This window comes from Pogoniulus pusillus, chromosome Z (assembly GCF_015220805.1).
Source record: "Pogoniulus pusillus isolate bPogPus1 chromosome Z, bPogPus1.pri, whole genome shotgun sequence".
Lineage (NCBI taxonomy): Eukaryota > Metazoa > Chordata > Aves > Piciformes > Lybiidae > Pogoniulus > Pogoniulus pusillus.
In genome coordinates, this window is record NC_087309.1 from 37331618 (window position 1) to 37347435 (window position 15818).

General features: G+C 43.2%; 1 protein-coding gene across 1 annotated transcript in view; it reads left to right on the forward strand.

The window, feature by feature from the left end:
- Positions 1-15818, forward strand: part of ADGRV1 (adhesion G protein-coupled receptor V1) — a 450458-nt gene that overhangs the window by 197446 nt on the left and 237194 nt on the right. The window contains 5 exon segments of the mRNA XM_064176319.1: positions 1799-1983; positions 6282-6531; positions 6748-6887; positions 9216-9376; positions 12510-12610. Of these exon segments, the coding sequence (XP_064032389.1) occupies positions 1799-1983; positions 6282-6531; positions 6748-6887; positions 9216-9376; positions 12510-12610 (837 nt within the window).

Sequence of the window (15818 nt, forward strand, 5' to 3'; positions counted from 1 at the left end):
AATTAGAAAGTCCCACATTCAGGGATGGTGTTAGTCTGCCACTACTTGAGAAGGTGGCAGGAAATAAAAGACTAAACAGGTTAGAAAAGGCACCCAGTGTTAATTCTACATGTATACCTACAGCTCAAGATGTATAAAAGTTTCCCTTTCCTGCAATACTTGTATAGAATTTATTATGATTTCTTGGTTCTCAGACCACATCTTTGTTGGGTTTAGTCCTGCCACAAGACAGTGAGGTCTAGGATTTACTCTTCACAGCTGACTGCAGTTAACACACAAGCAAATCATACCAGAACCAGCTGTAATCTGCTGTGCTCTTATCTAGTTATGTGAGGCCTATGAGAAAGATGGGGGCAATGTTTTTACTGGATCCTGTTGTGACAGGACAAGGGGTAATTGTTTTAAACCAAAGGAGGGAGATTCAGACTAGAGAGAAGGAAGAAATTTTTCATGATGAGGTTGGTGAGACACTGGCTGAGGTTGCCCAGAGATGTGCCCTGGAACCATTCTAGGTGAGGTTGTTTGGAACTTTGAGCAAACTGATCTAGTTGCAGATGCCCTTGCTCGCTGCAGTGAGGCTGTAGAAGATAACCTTCAGAGGTCCCTTTAAACCCAAATCATTCTATGCAGCTTTGGGAATCAGCTCGGCCGAGTAGCTGAGCACTTCAGTGTTACACTAAGTTTCTGTGCTAGGTCTGAGTCTAGTTTTGTGGCTTTCTAGCTCTTTTGGAGTTGTAGAATAATTCACAGGATCTGAAAAAGGTTTAAATACTTAGATAAAATTTTTTATATATATATATACTTAGTATAGCAACATTAATGAACAACAGTTCTTTAATTGCTGTCATTTTAACACAGTATCACAGTATCACAGTATCATCAGGGTTGGAAGAGACCTCACAGATCATCAAGTCCAACCCTTTACCACAGAGCTCAAGGCTAGACCATGGCACCAAGTGCCACGTCCAACCTTGCCTTGAACTGCCCCAGGGACGACGACTCCACCACCTCCCCGGGCAGCCCATTCCAGTGTCCAATGACTCTCTCAGTGAAGAACTTTCTCCTCACCTCGAGCCTAAATGTCCCCTGGCGCAGCCTGAGGCTGTGTCCTCTCGTTCTGGGGCTGGCCACCTGAGAGAAGAGAGCAACCTCCCCCTGGCCACAACCACCCCTCAGGTAGTTGTAGACAGCAATAAGGTCACCCCTGAGCCTCCTCTTCTCCAGGCTAACCAATCCCAGCTCCCTCAGCCTCTCCTCGTAGGGCTGTGCTCAAGGCCTCTCACCAGCCTCGTCGGCCTTCTCTGGACACGCTCAAGCATCTCAATGTCCCTCCTAAACTGGGGGGCCCAGAACTGAACACAGTACTCAAGGTGAGGTCTAACCAGTGCAGGAGTACAGGGGCAGAATGACCTCCCTGTTCCTGCTGACCACACCATTCCTGATGCAGGCCAGGATGCCACTGGCTCTCTTGGCCACCTGGGCACACTGCTGGGTCACAGAAAACACAGGAATTACTGTCAGCAAATCTCAAGACTCAGCAATCTTTAGTTTGTGAAAGCATAAAAGTTTCAGATGACTTCTTTAATAATCAAATCCTGGAAAGCCTATCTTCATGTAGCTTTGACATAGAATGTGTCTCACTCCCTGGCAGCAGCGATTAGAAGATGGAAAAAACAATCTGAACTTTGAGCACGAGCACTGGGATTAAAATGAAGGTCTTCCTAAACATTCCACAAGAGGAAATATCATAAGCAGACTTCTCTGCATGACGTTACTTTTTCTTTTCTCCTCTCATTAGGTTACAGATGTAGGTGAAGAACAGCTACTCACTGACAGAAGCAGAAGTCTTTTCTATGAGATACTCTGTGCCTTGGCTAGCCCAAAACGTGAAGACACACGAGGATATAGCCTGCTTGCTGGGGTGACTGAGAAGTTTGCTTTTTCTCTGTTGACTGGGATCATGTGTGGATCACCAGGAGAAAGGTTAGTAAATTTGAATTCACTGTGTGTTTTGGAAATATGTGATATTTACCAATATAGTCAAGATTTCAATGACATATTTAGAAAAGGGACTTGTCTGTCATGAAATATATTACATATATGAATATGTGTTTCGCTCTAAAGCAGTATATTGGCCCTGTGAGCTGGTGTCACAAATGACTGGTACACTGATATGAGGTAACTGTGGCTGTAGGAGTCAGGAGATCTGCTCAACTCACCTTTTAGCTCAAATGTTGCCTGGGGAAGTATTTATTAATCTTACTAAGAAAGCCATAGAATCATAGAATACTCTAGGTTGCAAGGGACCTCCAAGGGTCACCTAGTCCAAGCCCACTGCTGTAAGCAGGGCCATCCCCAAGTAGATCAGGTTGCTCAGAGCTCCATCAAGTTTGACCTTGAATGTCTCCAAGGATGGGGCCTCCACAGCTTTCGGGGGCAGCTTGCTCCTATGTTCTAATATTGTGATAGGACAAAATTTGTTCCTAATGTCCAACATATATCTATCCTGCTCTAGTTTCAAACCATTGTCCCTTCTTTTAGTGCTCTGTGGCCTTGTGAATAGTCCCTCCCCAGCTTTCTTGTAGGCCTCCCTTAGGTCTCCCTAAAACCTTCTCTTCTCCAGGCTGAACAGCCCCAGTTGTCTCAGCCTGTCTTTGCAGAAGAGGTGATTCATCTCTCTGATCATCTTCTTGCCCCTCCTCTGGACTTTTTCCATCCATCTGCTTCTTGTGTTGAGGCCTTCAGAGCTGGACACAGCGCTCCAGGTGAGGTCTCACCAGAGCAGAGGGGCAGAATCACCTCTCTTGATCTGCTGGCCACGCTTTTTTTTTTGATGCAGCCTAAGATGCCATTGGCTGCCAGTGTACATTGCTGGCTCATGTCCAGCATTTTGTTCCTCATGACCTTCAAGTCCTTTTCTGTAGGGCTGCTCTCTATCACACCTTCTACCAATCCATACTGATAATAGGGATTGTCCCAGCCCAGATGCAGAACCTTGCACTTGGCTTTGTTGAACCTCATAAGGTTGATCTGGGCCCTCTTCCGCAGGTTGTATAACATGTAATCCTGTGATCGGGAGCTGTGTTCTCAGACTTAGATGATAGCAGCACAGCATTTGTGTTGGCTTTTTGTAACTTCTGTGTGTGAGGCTTTGATCATTTAAACATTATTTAGCATTTCAAAAAGCTGTTTGTATTTTTCAAATGTAATTTGAATTGCTAGTTTTGTCTGCAAGTGCAGACCAATGGTCAGGGGAAATAGGTGACTGCAGGCAGAGCTGACACTCTTATATGAGGCAGATATTTTTAAACAGTGAATTTTTTGTGCTGTGAATCTATTAAAAAACTAGTAGACGATTGCAGACACAAATAAAATTTCCTCAGAAAATCAGCATAGTTTAGACTTGTATCTCAACTTCCTTTGGAGATTTTTTTTTTAATTGCCATTGCATAAGCTGTAGAGAATATGAGGCCCACATCAACCAAAAGACATTAAATGACACAATTATCAAAACTGTGCTGAGCAGTGTTGTTGCGGAGTGGGTTCTCTGTGCCTACGCCTGTTTGGCGGAGCGGAGAAATTAATTTGAGGCAATATAAATGTTAAATAAAAATATATTTGTTAAAATTAATATTTATGAACTCTCGCCACCCCCAACCACTGTGTATTAAAATTTAGTTCTGTGCAAAGTTATGAAAACAATTAGGATAGAATATATACAGGGATTTGGTTAATAACTAACAAAACATTCAAACTATAAACAGAGAGAGGAATTTCTCTTTTAGCTTAGTGCCGCTTGGGAGCTTATACTATTTGCCCAGCAGAGAGGCTGAAACTCTTTCTGCCCCATGGCAGGGGTAACTTATATTACAGAGGTATTAAAGCTTTACTTATAAGTGTTATTATTAATTATTAATCACCCTCCAGGGTTGTGTCACAGCCTGTGCCCAGTGTCCAGACTTCAGGGGCTCTGCCTGTGGGCTTGGATGCTGGAATCTTCCCAGCTTGAGGGGAAATAGGTGAATCTTCCCAGTCTCTGGGGTCTTAGGGTTTTCTGACCTTTCTCCTGGTGAGGGATGATCTCTGCCTCAATGCTGCTGTCTTCTTCTGGATACTGCGTCCATGGATTATCAGCTTGGCAGGGTTACAGGAACAGGAGAAGAATGTCCTTGCTGGCTCTGGCATGGTTCTTTCACAGCTGGCAGGCCGTGAGTGTGGGTGCAGACAATCCAGAAGTCTGCTTCCTGGTTCTCTCCAGGCAATATGCAGCGAGCATGCAAAATGTGCTTGGCTGCTGGGAGTCTGAGCTCCATAGGTAAAACAAGACAGCTGGCAGATGTGCACAGCTGATGCTGGTTTAGGAGGCTATCGGCTCCTTATATATATTATGTGCAGGCTTGAATGAGCTCTGCATCTAAGGTACACAGGCAGGTAAGCTGCGATTGAGATCAATGCATGAGGTCTGAGCCTCAGAGAGCATCAGAGCTATGCAATGGCATCTGAGCGTGTGAGTATGAGCAGCTGAGCGCTTCAGGTGAAGGTCAGAGCTGTGTCTGATCCTTGCAGGTGGGTCAGAGAGCTGAGCTGCGCTGCAGGCAGGGTCAGAGAGCTGAGCTGAACACGTGGTTCTCCTGCGCACCCCTCTTTATGGACTGTGGGCCGAGATTAATGGGCCCTTTGGCCACCAGAGTGATCAATCAGGTTGGCAGTCAGGCAAACCTTACCATAACAGGCAGGAGGCTCTTGCCTGGACTCTCCCAAATATGGGGATCACATGGATTTGCCCCAGGGAGACATGAGCTGGATGTGTGTGGCTTACACAGCCTGTTTACAGTCAGGGGTCCTGGCAGGAAAACATGTCCTGGCAAGTAGAGGCATAAACAAGCCTCTGTTCGGGCCTACAGGCCCTCCATGACAAGTGTCCAGATCTTGAAAGTTTGGATTCTTTATTTCAAGGGAGTTTTTTATCATTCTCTGGGGAAAAAAAAAGATCATCCATTTTAATACCTCTCCTTGTAGACGTATCTCTACATCAAGTTAGAAAGAAGAGTATTATGATAACTTAGTTCACCACTGAGCAGTTCTAGTTGCAGATCATAGTTGGTTGCATCTGAGCAAAACCTCAAGGGGAAAATAGAGAAGCTGAGATGCGTAATAATTCAGCTCCTCTTTCTTTTTTTTCACAGAAGCAGAAACTATCCTATTACTTAGATGTCAGGAAGTGTAAAAACTGATGCAGGAGTGAGAGTGTAGTTGGAGGCATGAGTCTAGTGAAGTCCCTCAGGGGTCAGTACTGGGACCAGTACTATTCGGTGTATTCATCAGTGACCTGGATAAGGCCACAGAGGGCACTGTCAGCAGGTTTGCTGATGACACAAAACGGAGGAGTGGCTGACACATTCAGTGAGACCTGGACAGGCTGGAGAGTTGAGGGGGTGGAGAAATTGAAGGAAACCCAACAAGGACAAGTGTGTAGTCTTGCGTCTGGGAAAGAACCGCCCCCATCGACCAGTATAGGCTGGGGACTGACCTGTTGGAGAGCAGCATAGGGGAAAGGGATGTGGTGATCCCAGTCAGAAGGATAATCATGAGGCAGCAATGTGCCCTTGTGGCCAAGGCCAATAGCATCCTGGGGTGTAGTAGAAGGGGTGTGCTGAGTAGGCCAATAGAAGTTCTCCACCCCCTCTACTGTACCCTGGTGACACCTCCTCTGGAATATTGTGTCCAGTTCTGGGCTCCTCAGTTCAAGGAAAACCTCAGGGAACTGCTTGCAAGAGTCCAGCACAGTCACAAAGATGCTGGAGTGGAGCATTCCCTTGTGAGGAAAGGCTGAGGGAGCTGAGTCTCCTTAGCTTGGAGAATAGGAGGCCAAGAGGTGACCTCATTCATGTTTACAAAGATGTTAAGGGTGAGTGTTGGGAGAACAGAGCCAGGCTCAGTGGTGTCCAGTGATAGGACAAGGGGGAATGGGGGCAAGCTGGAGCAGAGGAGGTTCAACGTGGACGTAAAGAAATTTTTTTTTCACTGTGAGGGTGCTGAAGCCCTCTCACAGACTTCTCAGAGAGGTTGTGGAGTCTTCTCTGGAAACACTCTGGAGATGTTCAAAACCCACACAGATGTGTTACTGTGTGACCTACTTTGGTGATTCTGCTCTGGCAGGGAGGTTGGACCTGATGATATTTGAGGTCTCTTTCAAACCCTAACATTCTGTGATTCTGTGATTTGAAGAACAGTGAAGCTCAGTTCCACTTACCAGCCCTGTTGCTTTTTCCTTTCAACAGAGGTAAAAATATCCTTGACAGCTGCCCGTACATTGCAATAATGGCTCACAACTGGTTTCCTCAGCAAATCAATGGACACAGATTTGATGGCAAAGATGGGGATTTCATTCAAGTACCTGAGCGTTTACTAAAAGTCTCTGTTGTATTATCTCCTTCTCAAGAAGAGAACTGTGAATCTGTGCAGTTCACGGAATACAGCAGTCAGCAGTGGTTCCTTACTGGAGATAAAGAACTTGCCCTGAAGAACAAGGTTTGAGCAACGCAACTTGATTTTTGTCTTTCATGATACTATTTCTGTTTAGCCACGGCTCAAAATCTCTTCAATGCGTTTAAAACAGCATGCAGGTTTTTGTGTGTGTCTGATAGAAATTAGTACTGACTGTTTCATCTTAGTCTTTGTATCCCTGTTTCTGTTCTATAGAGTCTTAATGCTAAATTTGTGTTTGTGTTGTACGTGTTGTTTCAGGTTTTTTCCATGAGTTTGAAGGGTCGTAGTTCACTGCCTTTGAAAGATAACAGGGAAGTAATTTATCGGATTTATGCTACAGGAAGTCGGGTTGTTCCACAGAAGTCTCTGTGCCTCCTCTGGAATCAAGCTGCTGAGAGGTTATTTTATTAATCTGTTTAATTTTTCATTTTCTGAAAAGTTCATTTCTGTTTAGTTTTCTAGACCCTGTGTATTTGCTCAAGATGTGGTAACTCAGATTAGATCTTTTTCAAGTATAAAGTTGTTCCATTTCCTGTCCTTCTTCCTTTAGTCTTCCTGGCCTTTATGTGCATAGTTATTCTAGCTCAGACATTTCTCAGACTTCTACTCCTGACATTTTTCAACAAAATGCCATTTAAATTATGCAGTGAAGTGTTAAGTGACACTGACAGGCCACAAATCCCACTATTACATAATTTCATTGGTACTCATGATCTTGGACTCCTTACAATTGCTGTGAGACAGTACTTCAATTCCATTCTCACAAAAATAAAGAATTAAACCTGCATTTCTGGTATTGCTTCAAGCCACTAATTTAGGATGTTCCTAATTACTTGGGTTTGTGCAAGGCACTGTGTAAGCAAGCCAGAAAAACCTGTTCAGGGACATATTGGGGATTTGCTTGGTGTCCTGTCTCCAATCATGGCTACAAGTAAATATCAAGGGAAGAGTAAGATCAGGGCAAGCATAAATAGGAGTTCCCCTAATGCTGTCCAGTGACTTTATGAGTTGAATGTGAACTCAAACTTGCCTTTACTTTCCTTGCAACATCCAGAATTTCAGCACATCTTTTGACAATGATCTTTATAGAGCTATTACAGTTTGACAGAAAAGCCCTGTTAGTTTTGGTGTGGATTTTTTTGTATGTTTGGTTTTGGTTTTGTGTGTGTGATTGGTTGGGTTTTTTTGTTTGTTTGATTGGTTTTGTTTGTTTATTTGCTTGGGGGTTTTGAATTTATTTTGCTTGTTTGCATTTGTTTGTTGTTTTTCTTGTGCTTTTTAAAAAAATATTTTATTTGTATGGTTTTGGGTTTTTTGGTGGGATTTTTGCTTGGGTTTTTTTGGTAGGTTTTTCCTTTTTGTTGTTTGTTTGCTTTTTTGGTTGGTTGGGTTTGTTTCTATTTATTTAAATGTGCTTTTTGCTATTTTATATTTGTTTAAATAGAATTTTATTTATTTTTTTGCTATTTTAAGCTGGTGCCTTCTGATTTTTGGAAGAAGTGGTGAACTTGCTGATCATTTTCCATTCTTTGCAAGCCATAGGATAAAGTTTTCTGTGTAGCTTTTCAGTGGCCCATTATTTGGTTAGCCTGTGTTTTTCCTGTTCACACAGACAAATTACTTTGGAGAGAATTGTATTCTGTATCTTGCTGATATCCAGTTGGTTTGGATATGATTTCATTGAACTGACTGGATTGTATCAGTTTGTCACTGAAGGAAGATGCAGCAGAATTTACCTGTATGCTCTCCTTTCATCTAGGCTCTGTAGCAGAGAGCAGATGTGATTTCCACCAGAAAATGGCTTAGGATATGACCTGTAGAATCGTTTTTCAGAGTCAGTTCATCAATACTGAAAGAAAACAAGGCACAAGTTCTAGTTTCAAAATAACACAGAGCAGAATAAAATGTTCTCCATCACAGGGTAAGATACTGTACAAGCTAAGCTACAAATGCTTTAGAGAGACCTGTGAATCTCGCAGAAGTTTTAAAAGCATGACCACAAAAATTCTTCAGTGGGGAAAAAAGTGTTCAGTGCCATATATTTACAATTTCCTTATCATAAAAGTATAAATTATTTTAATTTAATTCAAACATGCTATTGTGAGAACTACACCCAGAGGACTGCATCAAACACAGGGTCACAGAACCTTGGGGGTTGGAAGTGACCTCCAGAGATCAAGTCCAGCCCCCCTGCCAAGCAGGATCACCTTGGGTAGTTTACACGGGAGTACATCCAGAAGGATTTTTAAAGTCTCCAGAGAAGGAGACTCCACAGCTTCCATGGACAGCCTGTTTCAGTGCTCCATCACCCTCACATCTCTCCTCATGTTGAGGTGAAACCTTCTGTGTTCCAGTTTGTAGCTACTGCTCCTTATCTTATTGCTGCTGACCAGCGAATAGAAACTAACCCCATCCACTGGACAGCAACCCTGCAGATATTTATAGACACTGAAGAGATCTCCTCTCAGTCTTCTCCAGACTAAGATCCAGGTTTCTCAGTCTCTCTTTGCAGGGGAGATGCTCAAGTCCCCTAACCATTCTTGTGTCTCTCCACTGGGCTCTTTCCAGCAGGTCCCTATCTCTCTTGAACTGGGGAGCACAAAAGTGGACATCTCGTGCAATAGTTCGTAAAACTTGGTATTTCAGTGATACAAAGATTGTCAATGCTCCTTACTGTGTAAATTCTACAAGTCTTTTCCTATCTTTGTGAATCTTTTGTTTTGCAGCTGGCTATCTGATGGTGGATTTTGCAAAGTGGTGGATGACTCGTCAGACTACGTGGAATGCTCTTGTTCTCATATGTCCATTTATGCAGTCTATGCCCAGACAGATAATTTGTCTTCATACAATGAGGCTTTCTTCTCTTCTGGATTCATTTGCATTTCAGGTCAGTTAATTTAAGACAGTTTTCTTGTTCATAAAAATGGTGACCGATGAGACTGATTTTTAATCCATTTTAGTAATGACAATAATTTTGTTTGGAGGAGTGTTGGAGGAATGTTAACTATTTAATGTTATTAAAGTTTCCACGTAGAGTGGGAGGGACTTTGTCTCCCTGGTCTCCTTGTGGGCCACCAACATGAGAGCCATGATGAAAGGGGTTACTAGTGAAGACTGTGACAAAAATGTTGTTGAGAATCTCCTCCTTCTTGTCCATTGATACAGGTTCCCCACTGTTGCTCATCAGGGTGTTTATGCTTTCTTTAACCTTCCTTTTCTGGTTCCAGCTGAACCAAATTTGGTTCCAGCTGCAATTTGGCCTTCCTGACCTCATCCCTATAGGGATGTTACAACCAGGTAATATCCATATACTCTTCTCAGGATGCCTGTCACTTCTTCCATTTCTGTTATAGCCCCAACTTGCCCTTTAGTTTGACCAGCAGGTGATGGATCAGCCATGGTGGTCTCTTGCCTTCATTGCCTGATTTCTTCTAACATGTGGAGATTGACATCTCTTGTGCTTTACAGAAAGCATCCTTAAAGATCTGCCAGATCTGCTCCACTCCCTTGTCCCTGAGGGCTGTTTCACATGGGATCTTACTTACTGACTCTTTGAAGAGCTGGAATTTTGCTTTTCTAAAATTTAAGAGTCTTAACTGTGCTTCTCATGAGCTTCATACCCCTTAGGACAGCGAACTGCACTAGCAGAAGATCTCTTCAGCCCAGGCTGCCTTTGACTTTGACATCCCTGATGATTTCACTTGTGTTGGTGACCAACAAGCCTAATAACACATCCCCTTGTGTAGAGCTGATAATTTCTTGTCTTAAGTTGTCATCTCAGCATTCCAGGAGCCTACTTGGATTGCCTTGGATTGCTAGCTGTGCTTCTTTCCCAATGGATGTCAGGGTGGTTAAACTCCTCTAGAAGGATGAGAGCCTGTGACTGCTATGTCTTCTCCCGCTGGAGTAAGAAGGCTTCCTCAGAAGGCTCCACTTGATCAGACAGCCTGTCAGAGCTGTCTCTCAAAGCCATGCTAAGCACCTGGAAGCAATATTTAGTCATTTGCTTTTAAAAACAATTTTGGATGCAGTAATAGAAAAGCTGAAGAGTTGCATTTGCTTTATATTCGATTGTCATGACAATCGTCCATATAGCTCAGAATTTTTTTTTAGCTGAAAAAATTTGCTTAAATCATAGAATCATAGAATCAAACAGGTTGGAAGAGATCTCCAAAATCATCCAGTCCAAGCTAGCACCCAGCCCTGTCCAGTCAACTAGACCATGGCACTAAGTGCCTCATCCAGGCTATTCTTCAGCACCTTCAGGAACAGCAACTCAATCACCTCCCTGGGCAGCCCATTCCAATGGAAAATCACTCTCTCTGGCAAGAACTTCCTCCTAACATCCAGCCTATACCTCCCCCTGCACAACTTGAGACTGTGTCCCCCTTGTTTCTATTGCTGATTGCCTGGGAGAGGAGACCAATGCCCAGTCTCCCTTCAGGTAGTTGTAGACAGCAACGAGGTCACCCCTGAGCCTCCTCCAGGCTAAACAACCCCAGATCCTTCAGCCTCTCCTCATAGGGTTTGTGTTCCAGGCCCCTCACCAGCTTTGTCGCCCTTCTCTGGACACCTTCCAGCACCTCAACATCTCTCTTGAATTGAGGGGCCCAGAACTGGACACAGTTCTCAAGGTGAGGGCCTGACCAGTGCTGAGTACAGGGGAAGAATAACCTCCCTTGTCCTACTGGCCACACTGCTCCTGATGCAGGCCAGGATGCCATTGGCTCTCTTGGCCACCTGGGCACACTGCTGGCTCATCTTCAGCCTACTATCTATCAGTACCCCCAGGTCCCTTTCTTCCTGGCTACTCTCCAAGCACTCTGTCCTCAGCCTGTAGTGCTGCTTGGGGTTGTTGTGGCCAAAGTGTTGAACCCTGCACTTGGCCTTCTTAAATCTCATCCCATTGGCTTCTTCCCACCCATCCAGCCTATAAAGGTCCCTCTGCAGGGCTCTTCTACCCTCCAACAGATCAACACCTGCTCCTAGCTTGGTGTCATCTGCAAACTTACTGAGCTGGACTCAATCCTCTTGTCCAGGTCATCAGTAAAGCTACTGAAAAGGACTGGGCCCAGCACTGATCCTTGGGGAACACCACTAGTGACTGGCTGCCAACTGGATGTGGCACCATTCACCACCACTCTCTGGGCTCTGCCTTCCAGCCAGTTCTTGACCCATATCAGAGTGAATCTGTCCAAGCCAGGAGCTGCCAGCTTTGACAGGAGTTGCATGTGGCAGACAGTGTCAAAGGCTTTGCTGAAGTCCAGGTAGACTACACCCACAGCCTTCCCCACATTCACCAGGCAGGTAACCTGATCATAAAAGAAGATGAGGTTGGTGAGGCAGGACCTGCCCTTCCTAAACCCATGCTGGCTGGGCCTGATCCCTTGGCCATCCTGTAGGTGCTTGTGATGGCACTCAAGATGACCTGTTCCATGACCTTGCCTGGCACTGAGGTCAGGCTGACAGGTCTGTAGTTTTCTGGCTCCTCCTTATGACCCTTCTTGTGAATGGGTATCACATTGGCCAGCTTCCAGTCTTCAGGGACCTCTCCAGTGAGCCAGGACTGCTGATAAATGATGGAGAGTGGCTTGGCCAGCTCAGCTGCCAGCTCTCTCAGAACCCTAGGATGGATCTGATCCAGTCACATGGACTTGTGAGGATCCAAGTGGCTCAGCAGGTTCCTTACTTCTTCCTCATGGATTAGAGGGGGACTGTTCTGGTCCCTGAGTCCATTTGCCAGCTCAGGAGGCCAGTTGTCCTGGGGACAGATTATGCAACTAATTTAGCTCTCAAGCCTATGAAAAAGTTAAATAGATGAGTAACTTGAGTAACATTTGAGTAACAAATTCACAAGTGATATGTGTGAAATAAAGTGAACATATTCTCTCCTGCAGGCTTGGGGTTTCTTTGTTTTCTAATGAGCTGTCCCTTTTCAGAGATACAGCACTGTTATTCTTACCTAGCAAAGCTTACTATCTTAAGATTTAAATTTAATTTTTTTGTTTGTTTCTGTGTAGGTTTCACTTTGGCTATTATCTCCCATCTTTTCTGCACCAGATGTGCAATGTTTGCAGCTAAACTTCTCATTCACATGATGGTTGCTTGTCTGGGAACTCAGGTAAGAAGAAAGTCTGACATCTCTAAGTGTGAATTAACCACATCTTTGGTTTGCCTCTCTTCTGTGTCCATGTGTGAGCAGACCTCCTTTTCCACAGCACAAACAACTTTGGAAAACATAGAGTTTCAAAATGCAGTATTTATAACGAAACCCATATTCCATGCTGGGAATTCAAACATGTTTCCTGAAAATATTTAGGGAAAGCTTAGAGGTGATGCAGCCACATGAGTAGGCAGTCCTGCATGTGGAACAATAAAAGTTTTGAAGATGGTTTGTGTAGTTGAAGCTAACAAGTTCCAAAGTTATGATTTATTGATTTTGTTGTTTAATTAATATATTAACTAGATCATTGTCAACAGTCATAAATTCAGTGGGAAAGGTGTATTTTGAGTTGTCAGTGATGAAATCTCTTTTGCATGTTAGTCCTTGTAGGAAGGTGTAGTTATGAAAAATATAATAGAAAAGAACAAACTGTAGAAAGTCTTCCTGATTCTCTCATACTGGTTCAAAGTGCAGATAAGAGAATATGAAGCGGAGTATAAAAGAAGGGTATGCCTCTCTTTTCTATAACATATAACCTCCTCAGCTTTGGTACTTCTGGTAAAAAACAAATCTATTAATATCCTCAAGCACTTTAAAATTACTTACAAAAAGATTCCTGAAGATGGCAATTTCAGGTATATTTTTAATGCTATGAAGATGTGGTAGATAATTATTTAAATATATGCTGAAGGCAAGAATGCTGAAGGAATTCAAGCCCTTTAGCAGCCAGGTACTTAGAGGAATGTGTCACATCAGGGAAGTACTCCAGGTAGTTGGACTATCTCTGTGTGATCTGGCATATCACTCAGACAAGCTTTTGTATCTTGCCACAGTCAATATATCATTTTATTCATATTACCTCATGATGTAGTTCTTTGCTGTACAAAGGAGTGTATTGATAAAGTTCATCACACAACTGGAATCTGAATAGAAGCGGGAAGGGTAATCACAGCACTTGTAGAGATCACTGTATGCCAGCAAATTTCTTGCATCTTTGAGTGTAAAAGTACTTTGACATCGCTGTTCCTGATTTCTGAAATCATACTTAATGGGTTTTAACAGTTCTGTGTAGTTACATGGGAAGTTGCTTTGTTTCAAAGACCCAAATGTGCATGGTCACTAATACATATGTGCAGACTCAATTTGAGACAGGATCATAAAAGGGCTCAGAACTTGCATATGGTAATGTGTCAACATCATCCAAAACAAGACTGCTGCTCTGCAGCATATTTTACAATATAATGATAGATTTGCAAAGGGTTACTCTGCTTGAAGGAAACAATGAATATTGAGTTGTCTGCATTCCTGGAATGGTTTTATATTCTGTGTGTAATGAAACAATCCTTATCCAACTTACCGTCACTTTTCCATTTCTTTGGCAATATGTTGCGTTTCTGTTACAGAGAATCTTCTTCCTTTCTCTTCAGTTGTGTTGTTGTGTTTTTTTTCACAGAAGGCTTTTTGTGTTGGAGAGGTTCTGGATGATTTTACTTTTAAATCTTCTCATAAATAGAAAAAATGTTGATAATTAGTAAAAATGTTACATATTTCTATATCTATATATATAAAACTGAGAGGCATGTACATAATGCGTGGAGAAAAGTGGAAGTTGTTGATGCAGCAGAAGATTACAGAAGTTAGCAAATTAATTTAGAAAGTATTTCCTACTGAGGTATAAGAGAATAAAAATGCCATTACTTCATTTTTTCATGTACAAAAGTCATACTGAGAAATCAGATATCTCTGGCTGCTGCAGTACTGTGCTTGCTTCTACCAGCAGATGGACTTGGAAGATGAGAAAGTTAGCTTCAGCCTGGGGCCACAGGCTAGCTGTTTTTTGCTTAAATACTCTGCATTTCAGCTTCTGTGTGAGGTACTGATCTGTGCAGAATGATTTTTAAGCATAGTTCTGTGGTGTGGAAATTTATTAATACAGTAGTTCAGAGGTATGTTTAAACAGTTCTACGTCCTTCTGTAATTCAGCCTTAACTCCCATATTTCATGGCTCTCCTGATCTCTTCTCTTTTTGCCCTGCAGTTATTCTGAAAGCTTAGAACAAAACTTTTGAAAGAGGATCTTAATGAGACAGGATTTTAGACAGTAAGGCTGGAGAGGAAGTAAAGGCAGTTTGGCAGCAGCTGTTGAAGAAGAGAAGGTTGGTTTAAGGAAGAGTGAAAAGAAAAGGAGAATGCTAAACAAGAGCAAACCAAACTCCTCTGCTAGCAGTTCTGAACAGCTGAAGGAAAATCTTTATACAGCTACTTTTATTGTGATATGTTAGCATGTGTTCTGCCTGAAGAGAACTAGCCCAAAGTTTAACAAAAGAGGTGTAAATAGAAGATGGTTGTGCAGCTGTACCAGCTGATGAGTGTTTGGATTGTATGTGTATTATTAGATATTTACAATGCAATTAAAAGTTTTGTGATTTGCTAATCAGTTCATCTGTATGAGTGGAGCTATTACAGACATGATTAATTGAGAACCTGTTACATGAAACTCAGCACTTACTAATTCCTAGATTACATACAAGGGAAAACTTCAGTACTTTGCATTTTTATCTTTAGGCAGCAGTAGACATTGGATATTTATCTGTTACATCAGTCTTGCACATGGGGAGAAATAACACCAGAAACCAGTACAGGCTAGGAGTCATCATAGAATCATAGAATCAGTCAGGGTTGGAAGGAACCACAAGGATCATCTAGTTCCAACCCCCCCTGCCATGGGCAGGGACACCCTACCTTAGAATCAGGCTGGCCACAGCCTCATCCAGCCTGGCCTTAAACACCTCCAGGGATGGGCCTTCAACCACTTCCCTGGGCAGCCCATTCCAGGCTCTCACCACTCATGGGAAGAACTTCCTCCTTATGTCCAGTCTGAACCAACCCATCTCCAGCTTTGCTCTATTCCCCTCAGTCCTGTCACTCCCTGATATCCTAAAAAGTCCCTCCCGAGCTTTTTGTAGGCCCTCTTCAGATACTGAAAGGCCACAAGAAGGTCACCTGGGAGCCTTCTCTTCTCCAGACTGAACAGCCCCAACTCTTTCAGTTTGTCCTCACAGCAGAGCTGCTCCAGCTCTCTGATCATCCCAGTGGCCCTTCTCTGGACAGGTCCAGCATGGTCCACATCCTTCTTGTAATGGGGGCTCCAGAACTGGATGCAGTAC